At 53.3% G+C, this 22,539-nt stretch overlaps 1 protein-coding gene across 1 annotated transcript in view; it reads left to right on the top strand.

Moving 5' to 3' along the window:
- ADGRA1 (adhesion G protein-coupled receptor A1) overlaps positions 1–16,990 on the top strand; it is a 44,824-nt gene extending 27,834 nt beyond the window's left edge. Inside the window, exons 6-7 of the mRNA XM_023636589.2 lie at positions 12,954–13,052; positions 13,808–16,990. Coding sequence (XP_023492357.1) covers positions 12,954–13,052; positions 13,808–15,029 — 1,321 coding nt within the window. The 3' untranslated portion in view covers positions 15,030–16,990. The remainder of the gene's footprint in view (positions 1–12,953; positions 13,053–13,807) is intronic.
- Positions 16,991–22,539: the final 5,549 nt, after the last annotated feature.

Raw genomic sequence — 22,539 nt, 5'->3', positions numbered from 1 at the left:
GGGGACGTGTTGGAGTCATCTTCGCGTGATGGTCAGCACTCAGGACAGAAGTCGCCCTCACTCTCCAAGTGACCCCTGAGGTCTTCATCAACCAGCTTTCCTCCAGGCATCAAATCCCTGAGGGGAATCACTGTCCTCCATCCACCGTTGGTCAGTGTGAGCTGGAGAGGGGAGATCACAAAACTCAGATGAGCAGATGAGTGTGCTGTGCCTCTCAGAGGCGCGTGGTGACCTGACAAGCAGTGCACTCAGGCAGATGGATGTAAATGGCTTTTTTATCTTAGCCGAAATTATCATCCTGACTTCTTGGAATTCAGAGGTCCTGATCAACACAAAGAACGCTAGTCCGACCAGGAGGTAGATGTCTCTCAGAGGGATCCTGTGGCTGAAGGGTGGTGCCTGGGACAGGTGCCTGTGCTCACCCAGCCTCCTCGTCTGCACATTCAGCATCCGTGGTCCTTACACTGACCTGGGTGCTGTCAGTTTCCTGCCCCCACCTGGACTGTTCGGCTTCCTGTGACAAACGGTCCCATAGCATCACAGACACTCTCCTCTGTGAGTCGGGCGGCTGGTGGGGTGGCACAAGGCCAGGCCATCCCAGGGTCATTCTTCAAGAGAGGATGTGGGGTGACTTAGTCAAGGGGCTCAAAAGGCATGAGTGCTCAGTCGTCAGAGTGTGCCTGGGCCTCTTCTTATTGCCCAAGAGAGACCGTGCTCCGAGCAGTGGATCTCGTTCCCCCACCAACCATCCATGAGCCCCCCAACCCCTGGCCTCCGCTGGCCTGGGTGAATATCACCTCAGACAAGGAGGCCACACACAGGTCTCCCTGGGTAGTCAGCAGCAGGCGGGGGACAGACTCCAGAGTAGAGAGAAATGGCTGAGGGCTTTGAGTCTGCGGAAGCCAGACCCTGAATCTGGACTCAGCCTGGACGCCTCAGCCCCTTGGGGATGTTCCGAGAAGGGCAGCCAAACTAGCTAGGCCCTGCCCACGGGAGAGCCGAGACCGCAGGCCCGGCCGGCTGGAGGATGTGCAGTGCAGGCAGCTGCCTCCAAGACGACCGATCACAAGTCCAGGGAGGAAATGTCACGAAGAGCCGTCGAGGAAAACTGAGGAGGGGACGTGCAAGGACAATGTCCCCAAAGCGAGATCATGGAAGTGGAACGGCTTCCAAGTCCAGGACGGACGGCTCATCCAGGGGCTACAGACTGGAATGAGTGGACAGTGGTGTTGGCCACAGGGCTGAGAGCCATTTTCCGTGCCCGTCACTGTCACTGTCCCAACCACCTTGCAGACCCCCCCAGCCCCCAGCCTCCATCAGAAAAGCTGCAGTTTGGCCCCTCTCCATCCTCAGAAGAAGCCAGCCCACTCGCCCACCCAGCCTCCGGGTCATTGGCTGCCACAGCCGCTCCAGCCTCCCTGGCCCTGCTCACACTCTCCCAGGCCGCCCCTTCCCCCTACTGGCTGTCGCCTCCTCCAGCACTGTCCCCTTCTTCTCCCTCAGAGGATGTGGGGAGGGCCTGGCAGGGGTGACCCGCTGAGAATCCCTCACACTCACTAGTTCATGTCAGCGTATCTTGCCCACAGAGACCACTGCTCCATGAGGGCGCGGACGGGCTGCTGTCTGCACAGCCGGTGGCTGTTCCTGGGCTGTCCTCCCGAGTGAGGCAGACAGTGACCAGGAGGTTGAGGTCCCCGAGGTGGGGCCCTCCTCACAGCCTGACATGCCTTCTCCTCCAGGTCCTTGCGGGGGGGCGGGTTCACCTGCGGGTTCACCTGCTGGTTCCTTCTGATGCCTACAGCCGCTGCGGGGGAGACTGGCCGGCTCTGCTTCCTCTCCACCCTTTCTGGTGGCCCTTCAGACGCTCGGTCAGGCATTGCTCTCTGTCAACCTGGAAAGCAGGGGCTGAGGCCCAGTTAATGCAGGAGAAACACATGGCTGCCCTAAGGCAGGGAGGCAGATGTTGGGATTTCAAAGTCAGGTTTTCCAGAGGCTCTGGAGGGCTTGCTAATCACTAGGTGTAAACACATAAAGAGAGAATTCCTAGACAAACACCCCATTTAAAATATTAAAGCTGGCTTAGAAAAGACCTGTGGTTTGAAAGTTAGAAAACCCCAGCGGGCTGGAGCTCACTGACTGCCGAATCATCACGGACACCAGATCCTCGCGTGTGCTGGGACCGTGCAGCCTGGAGACCAGACGCTGAGAGTCGCCGTCTGGTGGAGCAAGATGCAGGCTGGCACTTCTGTCTGTGGCTAAACCACCTGCTTCTCCTACTGACATTTCACCCCAGGGGGCTTGTCACTCTTTCTAATGGACAAGGCAGGCTGCAGAGAGGCCCGTTCTGCCTGCTGTCCAGGGCTTCTCATCCTCCAAGAAGCAGATGCCAAGACGTGATGACACATGCGGGGACCCCCTCCATCACCTCCACGTGTGCTGGGCAGCTGTGCTTGTCCTCTCTGCCCTCTGCCCGTGGGCCTGTGGGCCTGGGGCTGGCTGCTGACAACAACTGTGTTGGGGCGAGGAGGGACCCCCCCCCCCTGCATCCCCAGGCTGTGAAGGAATATATCAACGGGATCTTGGCAGTTGTTGGTCTGCATCCCAAGCTGCACAAGGCTGACCTTGGCCAGCCCTGACAGGCTTTCAAATGATTCTCAGGTCTCTCCACCTCTGGGAACCGAGGCCACATGAGCTCCTTCCCACCTCAGTTTCCCAAACTCTGAGACTCACCTCTTCATTAAAGGGCCATACCCTCTGCACCCACCGGCACTGGCTTTCTCTGGGTTGATTGTGCTGCATCTACGCTCTGACCCGTGTTACAGCTTAACACACTGCTCTGTGCAGGACACTTTGGGGGTGTGCACATGTGTTCATGTGTGGGGGGTGTGCACTGTGCATGTATGTGTACATGTGTAGGTGTGTGCACATGTGTGTTTACTTGCACATGTGCCTGTGTGCATGCATTGCACATGTGCATGAGTGTTTGCATGCAATGTGCATGTGTTTATGCACCTGTGTGTGTGTTTGCGTGCACATATGCGTGGGGGATGAGCGGCAGGGAGCAGAGCAGAGGGAGCACTGCTGCGTGTTGGCCCCTCCCTGAGCTGAGCCCTGGGGAAGCAGGTTGGTCTCAGAGGATCTGCTCCCCAGTGTGGAGTGTGGATGGGCGGGGATAGAGAGGGTCTTGGCCAGGGCTGTCCTCCATGATGGCGCCCCTGACATCCAGCAGGCTGTGACCAAGGAGTGGCTCGTGTGCTGGGAGGGGTTAAAGAGGTGCGCTGGGTGTGAAAGCAGAAGCCGTCGTCTCCTGGACATCAGGAGCCACAGCCAGGACGACCCCGACCTGGGCCCTGCGCCCACTGTCCAGGGCTCCCCTGCGTCCCAGGAGTTGGTTTACTCTGACGGGACCACGGGTTCCAGTCGGCAGCAGGGGGAGTGTGCAAGGCAGGGGCCTGAGGCTGGAGGCCTGGCGCGGAGGATGCAGGACAGAGGCGCAGGAGTCGGGCGGGGGTCAGAAGTACCGGAGGCCCCTGCTGTGCCTGCTCCACAGGCTCCTGGAGAAGTCTGGTCCCTTCTCTTTCTTCCTTTCCTTGTTTTTTTCAATTTAACCTTTTTTTTTTGAGAAATACGACATTTACACAAAAGAATGCCTAAAACGTCAGTGCCAGCTTATGAAATTGTTGTCATGTGCCCCTCAGGTGAAGAAATAGAAACTTCCCTGCCGGAAACCTTGGGGATGGAGCCCACACCCCACCCCACCCCACCCCCCACCCCTAATTTCATTGCCTTTTTTTATGGTTTTATCACCCAAGCATGCATCCCTAAACACTGGCTTTGTCCGCACCAATTCTGAGCTGTATGTACATAGAATGGTTTGTTTCACGTTTTTAAAGTCTGGTTTCTTTCACTGCACATTCTCCTTTTAAGATCCATCCACATGTGTAGCCATCTCACATACAAGATAGATCCCTGACTGGACCGTGATTAGTTGACCCTGCGACCGAGCAGCCTGGCCCCACCTAGGCACGGGGCCCTCGGGGTAGTGCCACGGAGCCGGGCGTGTGCGAGGGTCTCTGCAGGGTCGTGCGCACATCCTCGAGCTCTGCTCTCCTCCATCTTCCCCACCTCATCTTTCCATGGGGTTGGGCCTCAGCGGGGTTCACCCCCCGCCGCGTTGATTATGCATTTCCGGCGTCGGTGGGCACCCCTGCTCCTTACGGGCATTTGGGTTTTCTCTCCTGTGAGGCACCCCTGCAAGTCTCCTCCGCTCTTCAGGACGATGCGCCTTTGCTCGCTGAGCTGTAGGAGGTCCATGTACATCCCCACATCACACGCGTGGCTTCACGCATTGCAAATGTCTTTTCTTGCTCCCTCCAGCTGGAAGTTATCTTCTGAAACAGAGGTTTCTGGTATGAACATCACAGTTAGAGGTTGTCATGTCTTATTTCACAAATCCGCCCTCTCTTGAAAATGCCGTTCTCATCCAGCTCTGTAATTCCACCTCTGAGTCTGCCTGGACGGTGAATTTTTGAGGGTAGGATGCGGCAGGGCATATACCATATTAGTCTTCTATCACTGCTGTAACAAATTACCACAAATGTAGGGGTTTAAAACAACACAGATTTATCCTCTCACAGTTCTGGAGATCAGGAGTCGACAGGGGACGCCCTGGATAAAATCCAGGGGTGGGCAGGGCAGTTTCCTCCCCAAGGCCAGGAAGCATGGACTCCAGCTTCCCGAGCTCTCTTGTTCCGCAGCCCCTCCCTCCATCTCCAAAGACAGCAAGTTGCACGTTCGCGTCTCTCTGCCCCCTGCCTCCCCTTATAAGAACCCTTGTGATGATATCAGGCCACCCAGATAATCCAGGACAACCTCCCCATCTCAGGGTCCGTCACTGAATCACGTGTGCACAGTCCCTTTTGCTGTGGAGGTCAGCGGACTCACAGGTTCCAGGATAAGGCCGTGGTCGTCTTGGGGGACCATCATTCACCTACAACAGGGACCGATTTCATGTTCCTGTGTGTGAATATCCCTGATAGCCACCCCACTTCTAGGTCGGACCACCCTCTGCTCTACATGCCCCTTTGCCCTAGATCAGGGGTCCATGAGCTCAGGGCCGTCCTGGCTCCCCATCCGGTCCCCTCGGTGAGCGGTCTCTCTTGCACCCTGCAGCTCTCACCGTGCTCCTCGGGGAGCCTCACAGCCAGCCAGGCAGGTCCCCCACCTCTCTCGTCTTCCACAGTGCCTGCACTCCTCGCCCTGTGCGTGGCTGTGGACATGTTAGTGTGCGGCTCGCGGTGTCACGGGGCAGCAGTTGGGGTTTCATCAAGATCTAGATTCACCTGTTCTTCCTAGAAACTTTTCTCCTAAAGGAAGAGAATTATCTAAATGGGAATTCAATGTTGTGTGGATGACACAAAAGTGACCGTAACGTGGAAGAAGGTGCCAAGGGGAGGACAATCGGGAAGGCCCCCACGGCCGGGTTCAGACCTCATTGGAGAGGGTGTGACCACAGCCCCCCGGTGACCCGGCTGACGTCCTCAGCCACTGGGCGAGCTGGGGCTGGTGCAGAGGGGCCCACCTCAGGGCCAGGGAAGGCGGTCACTGTCTGGGCATGGCTCCCCAGACGTCCTGCACGTCCACCCCGTTGATGGCCCAGCCACAGCAGCAAGAACAGCCACCCAGGGCGGGCGGAGGCTGCAGTGACCTCCAGCGCCCTCTGCTGGCCGAGCCTGCACCGCGCTCCAGGAGCCGCCCTCAGGGAGCCGTGCTCACCACCAACCTGGCAGCAGGGCTGATTTGGAGCTGGAACAGCTCAGGGAAAGGCAGGATTCGCTCCCTGCAGAGGAAGAAGCATCCCACTGGCTCGAGGAGGCCTGGCTGGAGGCGGTGGAAGGGCTGTGATCTCACTCTGCGGTACAGGTGGCCCGAGAAGGCTCCGAAGGCACAATCTGGCTCGGGCTGCAGCCTCAAGAACCCCCCAGGGTGCGGTGGATGGGGTGGGCCAGGGCTGCCCAGGATGGAGGGTTGGGGGGCACGGCCTGAGCCAGCCCAGGGGCTCCAGGGCCCTGACCGCCTCCCGGCTTCCACTGGCTGGAGGACCCATCCATCCTCAAGGGACGGCCAGCAGCCACCAGGAAAGGGAGAGGAGTTGATGGCACTGAATCAGCCTCAGGTGACACCCACAGTGGGGTCTCCAGGGCAAGCTGTCCGCAAGTGGCTGTGGCTTAGCATTGTCATCCCTTTCTCCGTCTACCCCAGGATGCCAGAGGGACCAGTACTGCAGGGTCTTCTGTGGGCTCGCCTGGGCCATGGTGGGGATGGGGGATCGAGGCTTGAGCAGAGGGAGCCCGATGCCATTCTTGCCACTTCCCTCCTGGGCTGCCTGCTGACACGCCTCATCCGACACTAAAGGGACCTCCTGATCAGAACAAGGAGATCTTGCTCTCCATGGCAGTGGAGGCACAACTCACGGGAAAGTGCCTTTCAGAGGAGCTTCCTGAGCCCTGTCGACCGTAGGAGCGGAGCTGCCGCATGAGGTGCCGGTGGATGCCCTCACCTGTCACAGCTGGAAATGGACAGCCAGCCCAGGCAGCCCCCTTTGCTCTGCGGCTGGAACAAGCTTCAACAAGGCTGCTCCGGGCCAAGTCCCCAGCACACGCTCACCTGTGACATCTTCCTTGAGTCATTAAAAGCAGTCAGGGACGCCTTCCCCAGTTTTGTCCAGCTTGGCTCGCTGCTGTGCATGCCATGCTGGAATCATGCAGGCTTTTTCCTTTCCCTTCTTTACATGCAGACAACGCCAGGTCTGCAAACACTTGCGTTCATTTCCCTCCAGCGCCACCACTTCAGCAGGAGCAACTCTGGAGCATCTGGCCCTTGGGTTGGCCCCTCGCTCAGGCCAGACTCGCCTGTGGTGGCATCCTGTACATTTGGCCTGTTTCCTTGTCAAATGGCCTTCGTTCCTACATCCGTCCCTGCCGGCTGTGGAGGATGCCTGCTCGTACTCAGAGCTGCGGAAATGCCCTTCAAGCTCAAGGCCACTGAGCTGCTCTGGCAAGTCCAGGACCTGCCCCACTGCACCTGTTTTCACCTGCAAAGAGTGAAGATTGTATGAAAACAGAGACTTGGCACTACCACTCAGATGAATGTGCTGTGTGCCTGCAACACGCTCGGAGCTCTCTGAGCAGTACGGGGGTGGGGGGTGAGGTCCCCGCCTTTGTGGAGGACAAGCAGGGTGACCTCAGATGTGCAGGGAGTAAAACAAGGCACGACAGGCATAGAGCATCTTCTCAAGGAGGTGAGTCGTGCCTGGAGCCACAGGAGGGGCAGAGCCATCAGGAAGGGCCAGGCCAGGGGTCCAGGCAGAGGGACAGAAATGGAAATGGGAGGCCCTAGGCAGCCACGAGCACTGGGGGCTGAGCCTGGAGAGGCAGTGGGCGGAGAGGACTGGGGTCTGGTCCAATGAGGGGCTTAGAGGGGCTTGGTCATCAGTCAGTTTGATTGTCATTAGGCTGAAAATGCTGCCTTAACAAACTTGGGTTTTGGTGTTTCCTGATGCTTTCTGAGCAAATGAGGCCCAAGAAGAGCGGGCCCCTGGTGGGGGGCTCAGTGCTCAGCTGTTCTCTCCTCAGGGAGACAGGGCAAAGCATCTATCATCAGCTTGTCGGTCTCCTCTCCAAGACCACACTGTCCTGATTACAATGGCTTTGTCCTAAGTCTTGAAGTCAGATAATGTGACTCCTCCATCTTTTTGTTACATTTTTAAGATGGCTTGGATAGTCTAGGTCCTTTACATTTGCATATAAATTTTAGAATAAATTCATCAACTTTAAAAATAAAAAATCGGGCTGGCCCCATGGCCAAGTGGTTAAGTTTGTGCGCTCCACTTCAGTGGTCCGGGGTTTGCAGGTTCAGATCCTGAGCGCAGAGACCTACGCACTGCTCATCAAGCCATGCTGTGGTGGCGTCCCACATAGAAAAACTAGAATGACTTACAACTAGGATATACAACTATGTGCAAGGGCTTTGGGGAGAAAAACAAGAAGATGGGCAATAGATGTTAGCTCAGGGCCAATCTTCCTCACCAAAGGAAGAAAGATAGAAAGAAACCGCTGAGCTTATGGTCTTACGTCATTGTAAATAGCTTTTTTATTTTCCAATGCTTTCCTTCTAATATAAAAACATAAGTGATTTTTGGGTATTAACCTTGCAATGTTCCTAAATTCACTTATTCATCCTAGTAGCTATCTTGTAGATTCCACGGCATTTGTCATGTAATAGATCATGTTGTCTGCAAACCGGAATGTATCCACTTCTTCATCACGGGTGCCTTGATTTCTTTGCTGCCTGTTACAATGTGCAGCCTTCAGGACAATGTTTAGTAGGACTGGGGAGAGGGACATCCTTGTCCTGCTCCTGATCTCGGGGGAACATTCAATGTCTCATCAAGTAGGACACTGACTGTGGATTTTCCGTTGATGCTTCTTAGCAGATTGAGGAGACTTCAGTCTATTCAATTTACTGCCTTTTTTTATGATGAATGTGTACTGACTTTTGTCAAATAGTTTTACTGCATCTATCAAATGGTCACATGGTTTCTCCTTATTGTGTTTATATGAAGAACTACTGGCCTGATGTTTATGAATAACAAACTAACTTTGCATTTCTGTGATTAATCTTACTTAAGTGGTCGTGATGTTTTATCCTTTTCATAAAGTCTTAGATTTCATTTGCTAACATATTGTTAGAGATGTTTGTGTCTGTGTTCATGAGGAATATTTAAGGTGTCAACTTTAGAAGCAAACTCACCTGTAATTTTACCCTCAAAATAAGTTTATGCAGGAATAGCCAAAAGAATTACAATTCAGGATGTGCATGCAATGATGAACCATAGACAAACCCAGAGAACTAAGGAGGGAGCTGCTTTTATAGAGAAAAGGGGGAGAGGGAGGGGCTGTCCTAAAGGAAAGTCCTCTGGGGGAGGGTAACAGTTCAGGGTGGCAACAACTTCTCACTGGCTGAGCTGTGGCATTTCTGATTGGCTGGGCTGCAGCGTTTCTCATTGGCTGGGCTGCAGCATTTCTCACTGGCTGGGCTGCAGAATTTCTGATTGGCTAGGCTGCAGCATTTCTCATTGGCTGGGCTGTGGCATTTCTGATTGGCTGGTCTGTGGCATTTCTGATTGGCTGGGCTGCGGCGTTTCTCATTGGCTGGGCTGCAGCATTTCTCACTGGCTGGACTGTGGCATTTCTGATAGGCTGGGCTGTGGCATTTCTGATTGGCTGGGCTGTGGTGTTTCTCATTGGCTGGGCTGTGGCGTTTCTCATTGGCTGGGCTGCAGCATTTCTCACTGGCTGGACTGCGGCATTTCTGATAGGCTGGGCTGTGGCATTTCTGATTGGCTGGGCTGTGGTGTTTCTCGTTGGCTGGGCTGTTGCTGCTGGGAGAGAAATCTTCCTTCACAGTAAAGTGGTTGTACTTCCTGTCAGAGGTGGAGCATCCTCTGTTCTTGTTTGGTGTCGTTTACATTGTGGGATGGGGGGGACAGCTCCCCCTGCAGGCCTTCCCGACTCCAATTTAGTTAAGGTTTCCTTAGTTAATTTCCACAGAGGCATAAATTAACTCTTTTTCAAATGTCTCTGTCCAGTTTTGGTATCAGCTTATGCTGGCTTTGTAAACTGAGTCAGGAGGTATCCCCTCCTCCCTTATTTTCTGGAAAAGCTTCTATAAGATCAGTGTCCTCTCTTCCTTAGATACCAGTGATGTTCTCCAGGCCTGGAGTTTCTCTGTTAGATGTATGTGGTTATTGAAGTCAGTCTTTTTACGAGACATAGGGTATTCGGATTTCTAATTCTTTTTGCTTCAATTTTGGTAAGTTGTATTTTTTTCCAAGGAATTTATCCATTTCAAATCAGTTTCTGAATTGTCAACAGGCAGTTATAATACAGTAATTCTTTTAATGTCTGTGGGACAAGTGTTGATAACCCTCTTGATGCTAGAAATTTATGTTCTCTCTCTCTTTGCTCTTGATCAGCATAGCTATGTGTATATAGTTTTATCGATTTTTTTTTTTTGAAAATTAACTTTTGGCTTGGTAATTTTCACTACTTTCTGTTTTCCTTTTTAATTTATTTCTGCTCCTACCTTTATCATCTCTTTCTTCCTGGCTACTTTGAGTTGCTTTGATCTTTTATTTTTCTGCCTTGTTGAGGTGAAATCTCAGCTTCCTGCAGACCTTTTTCCCTCACAGAAGCATTCACAGCTATGAATGTCTCTCTAAGCCCTACTTTAGCTGCATCCCAGAAATATTATGTTGTATTTCTTTATCATTCTGTTTAAAATGTTTTCCAAATTCTCTTGTGATGTCTTCTTTGATCTGTGGATTATTCAGAAGTGTGTCATTTCATTTCTAGGTATTTGTGGTTTTCCTAGTTATCTTATTGTTATTAATTCTAGTTTGATTTCAGTGGTCAGAAAACACATTCAGTGCGACTTCAGTCCTTTTGGAGCATCATGCCATCTGTCATGGTGAATAGACCACATGCACTGGAGAAGAATAAGAGCTATGCGGTTATTGGGTGTGATGTTCTAGAAAGAACAGTTAGGGCGACCTGATTCACATTATTGTTCAGATGTCCTATTTCTTTGGTTGGTCTGTCAACTGCTAAGAGAGGGGAGTTAAACCACCAATCTGATCTTGGAACTGTCTGTTTCTCACTTTAATTTTACCTATTTTTCCTTCTCATATTGAGCCTTTTCTCAGGCCTCCACACATTCATGGTTGTCACGTCTTCCTGTGAGCCAACACAGATGTCGTCATGAAATGCCTCTCTCTTTCCCCTAAAGTCTGTTTATGTGGTCTTGATGTAGCCACACCTACCTTCTTGGCTCACAGTTTGTGTAAATAGCTTTTTCCATCCATTAACTTTCAACCTCTCTGTGTCTTTACACTTAAAATGCTTCTCTTGCAGACAGTGTGTAATTGGGCCCTGCTTTCTTGTCGTTAATCTATTTGGACGACCACTGCCTGTGCGCTGGAGTGTTTAGCCCATTAGAATGTAGAGAATTTTGACTGGGTGACTCTGGCTCTTCATGTTGCTCTTTGTTTTCTGTTTTTACTTCCTTCTGTCTTTTTTATTTTTCTTCTGTTCCTCCTTACATCTTTTACTTCCTTCTTTTGGATTATTTTAATGTTTTTTAAAATTTCTTCTGAATTTATCGATGAGCTTTCTGTCTATTGACTTTTTGTGGTTCCTTTAGGGATTGAAATACACAGCTTTTGCACAGTCCGTTTAGTGTGAAGATTGTACTATTTCATGTAAAATATATTAGAATTGGCAACAGATGTTAGCTCAGGGCCAATCCTCACTAAATAAATAAATAAATAAATAAATAAATAGAATATATTAGAAACCTTACAACTGTATGGGACCATCTCCCCCCACCTTTATGCTTCAGGCGCCGCATATTTCACCCTCATTCATTAACACTCCACAGGCATTAAATTCTTTCTTTAAACAGTCACATATATATTAAAGAAATTAAGAGGAAACAAGATCTTTTATATTTACCTTATATTTAGCATTTCTGATGCTCTTCATTCCTCCAAGTTTCCATCTGGTACAACATTCCTTCAACCTCAAGGATTTCGTTTGGCATTTCTTGAAGTGCAGGTCAGCTGACGACAAATTCTCTTTGTTTTATTCTTGTCAGAATATGTCTTTATTTACCCTTCATTCAGAAGTATCTGCTCTCGAGATATAGAATCCCCAGGGGTCGTCGTGAGGGACCCTAGGCAGGGTCACCCTGCTCCCGCCTGTGGACCTGGGACCCCTGTTCTTCCCCTCGAGGGACGTAGTGCCATTGCACTGACTGGAGGACAGCGCCTCTCTCATGGGTGGTGGTCTCTCAGTGGCCCCTTAGTCGCCACCCGGAGGCTGACCATCACTCACCACCCGTCACTGCCTGTGATGACCACCATGCTCTGTAGCCAGGTGCCCAGGGCATACGTGCTTGGTGGTTCCTGGTCTTCACGTCCCTCAGATCCTGTGTCAGTGGTGGGGCAACAGAACGCCCTCGGATGGATCTGTCGGCTGAGGCCTCTTGGACAGGAAAGTCAGCCTGTGCCCAGAGCAGGGCCAGCTCCTGTCCAGATGAATCACTGTCTTCCTGGGGAAGGGTCGAATGTCAGAATTTGCCCCGAGCAGCTGAGAAGCTGGACTGCCAGGCAGTGCACGAAGGCTCGAGGGCCCAAGAAGGGCCTGGGACAGCCACCCTGAGCTTTCCACTCTGAGGTTATCAGGCAGGCTGGCCTAAAGCATGTGTACTGGCTGCTCACCGGATGCCACCTGCCTGCCAGAAGGAGTGTGACCCAGGCCCTGGCGGAGGGCTGTTCCCAGAGGGGAACTCAGCTAAGAGCCACCTGTGCCTGGTGGGATGAGTGCTTCCACCTGAAGGGAGCCTGGATGTCGCTAGGGTCCCATACAGTCCCCCATGAGACACAGAGCCCTGCCCACTAGGGTCCCACTTCTGTCCAGGGGCTTCATATTGTTCTGGTTATTTCTGCTACATGAGCCCAGGGCCTCCCCTGCCCCCTGTGTGCTGGATCTGCCCATGGTCATCTCTGCACAGGTGCAGGAGCCAGCGAGCTGGGGCGAGGGGAGACGAGGGGAGGGGAGGGGGGAGAGGAGGGTGAGAAGAGAGAAGGTGGGGAGAGGGGAGGGAGGAGTGGAGGAGTGGAGGGAGGGCAAAGGGTGGAGGGAGGGGAGGAGAAGGAAGATGAAGGGCAGGGGTGGAGGGCAAGAGGAGAGGAGGCGGAGAGGAGCGGCCTGGCCCGGGCAGCCTCTCCTCCCGACCCTCCTCGGCCTTGAGGAGAGCTAGAAAGACGGTGCTGTCCCTGGGGGTCCCAGGTGGGTTTCAAGGGGCAGTGAGTGGGCCCTGTGCTCCCTCAGGTTCTACCTCATCAGCGGAGGGGTTCCCTTCATCATCTGTGGGGTCACAGCCGCCACAAACATCGGGAATTATGGGACGGAGGATGAGGACTCAGCATAGTGAGTACCGGGTGTCAAGGGGGTGGAGGGTGGCACCGGGCCTGACGCTCCTGCCCAGGAGCGCCTCCCCACACCCAGGCCACTCACGGCAGGAGGCGTCCAGCGGGGCCACCCCCGCCCCTCATGGCCACTCATAGACGATAGACTGAAACAGGCCCTGGACACCACCAATGACCATACCAGGTGTCCATGTGGTGACAGTGGACAAAAGTTGGTGGCCCACACCTCACGTCCCCCCAACAGACTCAGTTTCCCACCCACCTCTTCCTCGGGCTCGTGGGCTGGTTCTTCTGAGATGGGAAGGGCCTGAGGGACAAGCGACTACTGGGCAGCAGCGCCGAGGCAGCTCAGAGGGCAGAGCCCAGCCGTGCCCCTAGCCCAGTGCCCTCCCTGGCTCCTCCTCCTCCTCAGTCACCTCTAAAAGGCCAGCCCTGTGGGACACCTGGCCCTGTTCTCTCCGGGACACTGGGCACCCAGGTCCAGTGCTACTGAGGAGGGAGAAGAGGCAGCACCAGAGACGGGCGGGCAGACGGCTCGGACAGCAGCCTGGCTCCCGCCTGTGCCCCTCACACCCCCAACCCATCCACGCTCTCATGAGCCTGGCACTGCAGGTTCCATCCCACGTCCCACTGGGCCCGTGTCTGTTTCCTGAGCACACAATTCACTCACCCGCAGCAGGAGACATCCTTGTCCCAGTGAGCTCAGGGGAACAGAGACCCCCAGCAGCCCCTCCCTGACCTGCTGTCCTCCCACAGCTGCTGGATGGCCTGGGAGCCCAGCCTGGGGGCCTTCTATGGGCCAGCTGCCTTCATCGCCCTGGTCACCTGCGTGTACTTCCTTGGCACCTACGTCCAGCTACGGCGCCACCCGGAACGCAGGTACGAGCTCAGGGAACGGACGGAGGAGCAGCAGCGGCTGGCGGGGCCTGAGGCCGGCCACAGCCCCAGGGCCCCGCGGGTCACCCCTCCCACCTGTGACGCCCTGGCCACCTCACTGCTGCAGAACGAGCACTCTTTCAAGGCCCAGCTGCGGGCTGCCGCCTTCACACTGTTCCTGTTCATGGCCACGTGGACCTTCGGGGCGCTGGCCGTGTCGCAGGGCCACTTCCTGGACATGGTCTTCAGCTGCCTGTACGGCGCCTTCTGTGTGACACTGGGGCTCTTCGTGCTCATCCACCACTGCGCCAAGCGGGACGACGTGTGGCACTGCTGGTGGTCCTGCTGCCCCTCCCGCGGGGACGCCCATGCCACAAAGCTCAGCACCCACCCTGCTCTTGACGCCAACGGGGACGCACTGGGGCACGCGGCCTGCCTGCAGGACTCACCATGTCCTGGCAAGCCGCGGTCCTTCGGCCACCTGCCCGCCGGCCACTGCAAGATGACCAACCTGCAGGCTGCCCAGAGCCATGTCAGCTGCCTGTCACCAGCCACGCCCTGCTGCTCCAAGATGCACTGTGAGCAGCTGATGGAGGACGCAGCCCACATCCACGTCCACGAGGAGGGTGCCTGCGGGCCTGACCCGCACCTGCACAGGTGCCTCCAGGGCAGAACTAAGCCTCACTACTTCAGACGGCTCGGGGCGGCCGCGGCTGAGCAGGAGTGCGCCTACCACATCCCGTCCAGTCTGGACGGCAGCCCCCACAGCTCACGCACGGACAGCCCCCCCAGCTCACTTGAGGGCCCAGTGGGGTCGCACACGATGGCCTGCTGCTCCCAGGGTGACCCCTTCCCCTTGGTCAGCCAGCCCGAGGGTGGCGACGCCAGCCCCACGCTCTTCGGCTGCCCCCCACGGCCAGGCAGGGAGGTGGCCCATGGCCCGGCCCACTTCGAGATGCTCCGGAGGACACAGTCCCTGCCCTTTGGCAGCCCCGGCCAGAACGGGCTGCTCAAGGGTGACATGCACGAGGCTGTGCCCTACAGCACCGATGGCACAGGCAACATCCGGACGGGGCCCTGGAAGAATGAGACAACTGTGTAGCCAGGCCTTGCGTCACCATGCCTGTGCCCACACGGCCACTCACCACCGTGCCCTGGACAAGTCAGAGCAGAGTGGGGCCCTCTGCCGTGGGAGGTCGGCGGGGGGGTCACCAAGTGACCAAACCTCTCTAAAGGGGCCGGAACCCCCACTGACCCTTTGTTGTGAAGGACCGAACAGGAAGACGCTTTGGGCCATGTCTGCCTCAGCTAATCTGAGGTCAGCTGGGCCATCCACATCCACAGTCCTGCAGCACCCAGTGTCCAGGCAGCCCAGAGACGGAGCGAGGTTCTATCAGAGGAAACGCCTCAGGCCCCGCGTGGTTCCTGGCAGCCCTGCCTGCCTGGCTGCGGTGGGCCTGGCCATGGCAGGAGGCACCCCTGGTATCCCCTAGCATTTAATGTGTGTTCTGTTAAGCTTTGTTCCAAGGGGCCGGCAGCCTGGACCTGAGCAGTTGCTGAGGCCCCTCTGCTGTTCCCATGTCTGAGTCACAGGAACCATGTCGGCATCTCTGCCCGGCACCGCCTCCACCTTCAGCCCCATCCTGGATGCAGCCCCAGCCCCCGAGGCCTGAGAGTGTCACCGATCTTGGGTCACCCAGCTGCCCTCGGGGGCATGTGGGCAGAGGGAGCAGCCTGTGCCTTTGGAAATGCCCACGTGTCCTTCAACGGAGACTTGACTTCCAAAGCCAGCTGCCGCCAGGACTGGATGCAGCCCCAACGTGCACGTTTGGGAAGAATAAAGCTCCCTGCTCCAAAAAGAAGAGGAGCTGGCCTTTCCAAGAACATCTGGATATGAAGTCTTGACTTGGAAGACAGATGTTGATTCCAGTGGGACTTCTGCAGAAGCAGGAGGCCCATCCCACAGAGGGGTCCGTGGGTCCCCACAGAGGCAGAAAGCCTGAACATTCAGAGGGACGTGCGTGTGAGGCTGAGCACAGTGGTTCCGCCCTCCCTTCCTCCTCCAGGTCTGTGGCACACGTGCAGATACATGTACACACACACACATGCACACACGTGCCCTTGTCCATGCTCACACTACGTGTGCACATGCCGTCTATATGCATGTGTGCATCGTGTGTACACACTCTACACATGCACAATACAACACCATATACATGTGCATGCATGCATACACATGCAGTGCATGCAGCAATACACCACAGTGCACGCACATGCAGTGCACACAGCACATACACCACACATGAGCATACACAGTACATCGTGCACATGCAGGTGGTGTGTTTTCCAGCCGTCCGAGCACTGAGTTTTCACTGCACTGCACAGACATCATCACCATGGCTCTCCACTGTGCTCTGCCGTCTGGGCGGGGGGCCTGCACCCGGAGCAGACCCTTCCTGACACATACCTGGGAGGAGTGGGGATTGCGTCGGGGTGTCCCAGAGTCCGACGCTCAGCATCTGAGCACGCAGAGCCTCAGTTCCCAGGATTCTTGGAAACCTGATAGTGACGTTCTAACATACCGTGGTGTGCTGTACCTGCCACGGACCCCGTGTGTCCTCACAGGTCACCCAGAGGCAACCTCACAGAGTAACCGGATGACCGCCGGCGGTTCCTTTCGCCTTCACTGCCCGACCTGTTCACCTGCTTCCGTAGCCAACATGAACCAGAGACCAAGGCTGTGCTGTGTACACGCTGTAGATGCAGAACTGTCAACGAAATACAGTATTTTGCATTGTCGCCCTTTGTGAGGCTGATTAATAGCATCCACGTGTGTCTCTTGCCCTCGATGGGTGGCGGGCCCACCTTGGCACCTGGCCCCCTTCTATGCCCTGGGACCCAGGGTGGGGCCAGGGAGCCGGCCAGGCTGCTTTTCCCTGGACCCTCCCAGGGGGGTCCACCACCCTCCCTGCCCTCGGCACCCTGGCAGAACAGAGTGCGCCTCACCATTCAAACCAAAGAAATTCAACAGCAAATATTAAACCTGGCGTGCTTCAATCTTGATTCAGCCTCCTGAGTCCACTTGGCAACAGTGTTGTGAAAAATTCCATTTGTATGTAATGTTTTGACAGTATAGATACACAGCATGACCACAGTGTAGGAGCATCCACGTGGAATAAGAAGGATGTGGAATGGCAGGTTCACTCCAGGTGGGGAAGATGGCAGGAGAGGTGTGGCGACGGAGGGGGTCCCCCCGTAATGGATCCCACCCTCCTCCGCAAGCCAGGCGTGGCCCACGCCCCAGCCTCTCTGCTGCCCCCAGTCCCGCCTCACTGGGCTGCTGCATAAAACACAGGACCTGGGCTGGCGGGCATCGGCTCCACTGTGTCCTGCTCTCGTGGGCCCAGGCCAGTGCTGGCCACGGGCCTTTCCCTCGTCTAGGGATGTCCCATGGAGCCACCTGGCGCTGAGGAGGCCACTGCCACATCCTCCCCTCCCTCCCCAGGACAGTAACATTGTTTTAAATTCACTCTATCTTTAAGTGTGCATAAATATTCATACTTTCACAGTTACTACCAGCAGATTACTTATCCACACTCACGGCTCTGGCGACTCGCCCACATGGCTCTTGTGGGGGCAGCCCTGCAGGTCAGGCCCATGTGGCCCAGGCTCCCAGGGCACACGTACCTCATAGGAGCAGGTGTCTGTGGCCCCTGAAGGTACGTCTCACTCACTTAGATCCAGAAGGAAGAAACACGTTTGTGTCAGAGCAAGCTTGTGGCCAAGGAACAGAAAAGGAAATGGAACGGAAGCCCCCTGGGAATGGACTGCACCCCCTACTGGCCAGAGAGGCCTCGCTTCCTGTGGCCAGCGGGAGAAGGCCTGCAAGGCTGTGCCCGGGGGCACGGAGAGCTGACAGGCTGCACGGCAGGGTCCAGGGGCTGTGCAGGGAAGGAGCAAGGATGGAGGGCAGAAGTGGATTCAAGAAATAATAAGATTTAGGAGGGGGGGGTCCCAGGTTGTGGGGACAACTAGACAGGGAGCCAGGGTCTCAAGTGGGTGACCAGGGGGCTGTGGCTTGTCCAGCAGGGAGGGTCAGGCACAGGCCACAGGGGTGCTTACCTGAAAAGCCTGTGGGCAGAAGAGCCCGGGACCCCCAGCTGCACAGCACGGAGACCAGGCGTCCAGCAGCCCTGGGGGTGGGAGACAGGGGTCCCCACCAGAGACCTGCAACCCCAGGGAGGAGGGGCAGAGGGGCAGGCTGACACACACACACTCAGGTGCAAGCATGTACAAACACCTGTGTCTGGACACTCCTGTGCAAGCACACATGTGTCCACACACACGCTCACAGAGACACATAAGGGACAAGCCTCCATGGGAGAGCCTGGCACGTGCAGGCACATGCAAACACACACAGAGGCACACACAGGCACATGTGCACACACATGCATGTATGCACATGCACACAGGAACACGTGCATACACACACATGTATGCATGTGCACACAGGCGCACACGCACTGGAGGCTTCATCTCAGCCCCTCTTCTCCCAGAAGCAGGTCCCACTGAGGCCCTGACCTCCCTTCCTCAAAGTCAGGCCCTGAGCCGCCCAGGCCTGCGTTTGTTGTTGGCAGAAATCATTCATGAGTGGCACACAGTGAGAACCAAAAAACATGCTGCGTGGATTTCAGTCCTTAAACCTGCAATAGGCATAGTGGCAGCCCAGCCTGAGAAATAGCCCAGACACTCCAGAGCTGGGAGGAAGTGGGCTGGGGGGCCCAGGGCTCCGCTCAACACCTGAGCCCTTCGTGTGAATCAGCCCAGACTAACCAGGAAGAACTACCTGGCTGCCAGGGAGACACCACGTCTGTCCGGTAACTGCACTGACATTTATGGTTATAAGACCAGCTCAGAGGACACTGTTGTGGGTTGAACTGTGTCCCCCGAAAAGATACGTTGAAGCCCTAACTCCAGGCACCGGTGAATGTGGCCCTATTTAGAAATTGTACTACATATTTGCAGATGTAACACAAGATGATTGATGTCTATGGAAAGAGAGAAATTTAGACACGGACACGCAGAGGCACAGGGGAGAAGACCAGGTAACAGCAGACGCAGAGGCTGCAGTGATGTGTCCACAGACCAACGGACACCAAGGATTGCTGGCAGCCCCGGAGGCCAGGAGAAGCCATGGGACAGAGTCTTTCCAAGGGCTTCCAGAAGGAACCAACCCTGCCTCGTGGTCCTGCTGACGCCTTGATTTCAGACTCCCAGCCTCAGGAACTGTCAAAGAAGCCATTTCTACTGTTTAAAACCATCCAGTTTGTGATAGTTTGTCATGGAAGCTGTAGGAAACTCGTACGGACACCCATTTTACAGGCGAGCTGTCCAACGTCAGGCAAGCTCCTGCGACCACTCTGACACCATCTTCTGCTCTCACATCCACTCACTCTGGCCTTCGTGCCCTCTCCATGCCAGACACACCTCCTCCAGGCCCCTACACCTGCTGTCCCTCTGCCAGGCATGCACTTCCCCAAGTGTCTGCAGGGTCACCCCTTCACCTCCTCACAGAAACTGGCCAGATGTTACCTCTGGGAGCCCCTCCCTCATTGTCATATACACACCCTCACCCCGGGCGCCCCATCCCCTAGCGTGCTTTATTTTCCTCCAATCTCTATCAATTTTTCTACCAATCTCTAGTATACCACATAATTTACTTTTTGTAGTTATGTCTGGAATTTACTTTAAAATATTTAGCACAAACAGTGCCAAAGGAGGAAACTAAAATCCTCTCTGGGTGAAGGTGAGCTTTCCCTAGTCCTCAGTTACGTCCAAGAATATTCGCAAACACAGTAGCTGGCACACTCTTTTAAATATCTAGGCACCCAAAGGAAAAATGCTGCATAAATAAAAACCAGCAGAAGCAAAAGAGAAAAGAAAAAGACGCACAGGGCTGCCCCTGAGGGAGCACTCAGACACACGCGTCAACATCGCCACGCTTGACTGGCTCACCACTCGGGGACAGAAGGGGCCAGGCTGAGAATTCTGACAGAGAATCAGAAACCATTAAGAAACTTAACATAAACAAACTCTAGACCTGGGAAAAAACCTGAAAGAATGGACTCAATGAATGGACTGGTATTTTTTAAGTGTACGTTTTGGTGAGGAAGATTAGCCCTGAGCTAACATCTGTTGCCAATCTCTCTCTTTTTTTTCTTCTCCCCATACATACGCCCCAGTACACAGTTGTATATTCTAGTATATTCTAGTTGTGAGTGCCCCTGGTTGTGCTATGTCAGATGCAGCCTCAGCATGGCTTGATGAGTTGCGCTAGGTCCATGCTCAGGATCCAAACCAGTGAACCCCGGGCCACCAAAGCAGAATGTGTGAACTTAACCACTCAGCCACAGGGCCGGGCCCTCAATGAATGGATTTAATGATAGGTTAGACACAGCTAAAGAGGAAATTCATGAACTGGAAGATAGACCATATCAAAATATCCAGAATAAAGTATAAAAAGGAAAAACAGACAAGAGGATGAAAGAGAGGGAAGACAATCTGAGCAGACCTGTCACAGGGGTGATGGAAGCTGCAGCAGGAGAGAGAGCGGACTGAAGCGACACCTGAAGAAGCAACAGCTGAGAGCTTCCCGGGACTGATTCTCAAACACAAGCCATGGATTCCAGAAGCTGAATAAACTTCCAAACTGGCACAGAGGAAGATGAACTAATGAGAATAATTAATCAATACAAAATAAGAGAGAAGAGAGAAACAGCACAGAGCAAGCAGGAAAACAGAAAGCACTGAACAAATGGTAGACTTAATGCAAATTTTTCGGTAATTGAACTAAATATAAATGGACTAAATACCCCAATTAAAACACAAGATTGTTACACTGGATTTTATTTATGTCTATATCTATACAGTACCATTTATAAGAACTGCATCCTACATACAAGGTTATAGGAAGGTTAAAAATAAAAGAGTGAAAAGACTTGCAACAAAAATGCTAAAAAAAATAGGTGTGACTATATTAACATCAAATAATGCGGATCTTATGATGAATGGATGAAATGTTGTATATACGTACAATGGAATATTACTCAGCCATAAAAAAGAAGGGAATCTTGCCATTTGTTACCACATGGATAGACCTCAAGGGCATTATGCCAAGTGAAATAAGTCAGACAGAGAAAGACAAGTACTGTATGATCTCACTTATATGTGGAATCTAAAACAAAAAAAAAAAAACGAAACATAACTCATAGGTACAGAGAAGAGATTGGTGGTTGCCAGGCGTGGGGGTGGGGAGTGAGTGAAATGGATGAAGGGAGTCAGGCTCAGACTTCCAGTTATAAATAACTAAGTTCTAGGACATAATGTACACCTGGTGACTATAGTCAATAATACTGTATTGCATATTTGAAAGCTGCTAAGAGAGTAAATCTTAAAAGTTCTCATTACAAGAAAAAAAGTTTTGTAACCATGTATGATGACAGGTGGTGACTAGACTGGTTGTGGTGATCATTTCACAATACATACAAATATCAAATCACTATACTGTACACCTGAAACTAACATAATGTTATATGTCAATTATACTTCAATTAAAAACAAAAAGAATTGAATCTATAATTTAAAACCTTCCTACAGAAAAAAAAAAAGGCTCAGGTCCAAAGGGGCAAATGACTCCACCAGAGAACTCTACTAAACATTTAAGGAAGAAATCATATGAATTTTACAAGAATTCTTCCAGAGAATAGAAAAAGAAGAAATACATCCCAATTGTTTCATGAAGTGAGCGTAACCTTGATACGAGGATACCATGAGAAAGACAAATTACCAGCCAGTGAAAATAGATGCAAAAATCCTTCCACAAAATACCAGCAGGGCAAATCGAGCAATATTTGCAAAAGATAATGCATCACAGTCGGGTGGATTTACTCCAAGACTGTAAAATTAGTTCAACACTAAAAATTTATCAATATAATCTAACACAGTAACAGAATAAAGAAGATCATATAGTCATCTTAATAGAGGCAGAAAAAGGTATTTGAGAGGCCGGCCCCGTGGCCGAGTGGTTAAGTTCGCGCGCTCCGCTGCAGTGGCCCGGGGTTTCGCTGGTTCAGATCCTGGGCGTGGCTGTGGCACCTCTCATCAAGCCGTACTGAGGCAGCATCCCACATGCCACAACTAAAAGGACCCACAACTAAGAATATACAACTATGCACCCAGGGGCTTGGGGGAGAAAAAAGAAACAAAATTTTTTTTTTTTTTTAAAGATTTTTATTTTTTTCCTTTTTCTCCCCAAAGCCCCCCAGTACATAGTTGTCTATTCTTCGTTGTGGGTCCTTCTGGTTGTGGCATGTGGGACGCTGCCTCAGCGTGGTCTGACGAGCAGTGCCATGTCCGCACCCAGGATTCGAACCAACGAAACACTGGGCCGCCTGCAGCGGAGCGCGCGAACTTAACCACTCGGCCACGGGGCCAGCCCCAAGAAACAAAATTTTTAAAAGGAAAAAAGGTGTTTGATAAAATTCAACGTCTGTTTGTGATTTTAAAAGAACACTTCACAAATTAGCAATAGAAGGGAACGTCATCAATCTACA

The sequence above is a fragment of the Equus caballus genome, chromosome 1 (genome assembly GCF_041296265.1).
Source record: "Equus caballus isolate H_3958 breed thoroughbred chromosome 1, TB-T2T, whole genome shotgun sequence".
NCBI classification, from domain to species: domain Eukaryota; kingdom Metazoa; phylum Chordata; class Mammalia; order Perissodactyla; family Equidae; genus Equus; species Equus caballus.
This window is presented reverse-complemented; position numbering and strand designations above follow the sequence as displayed.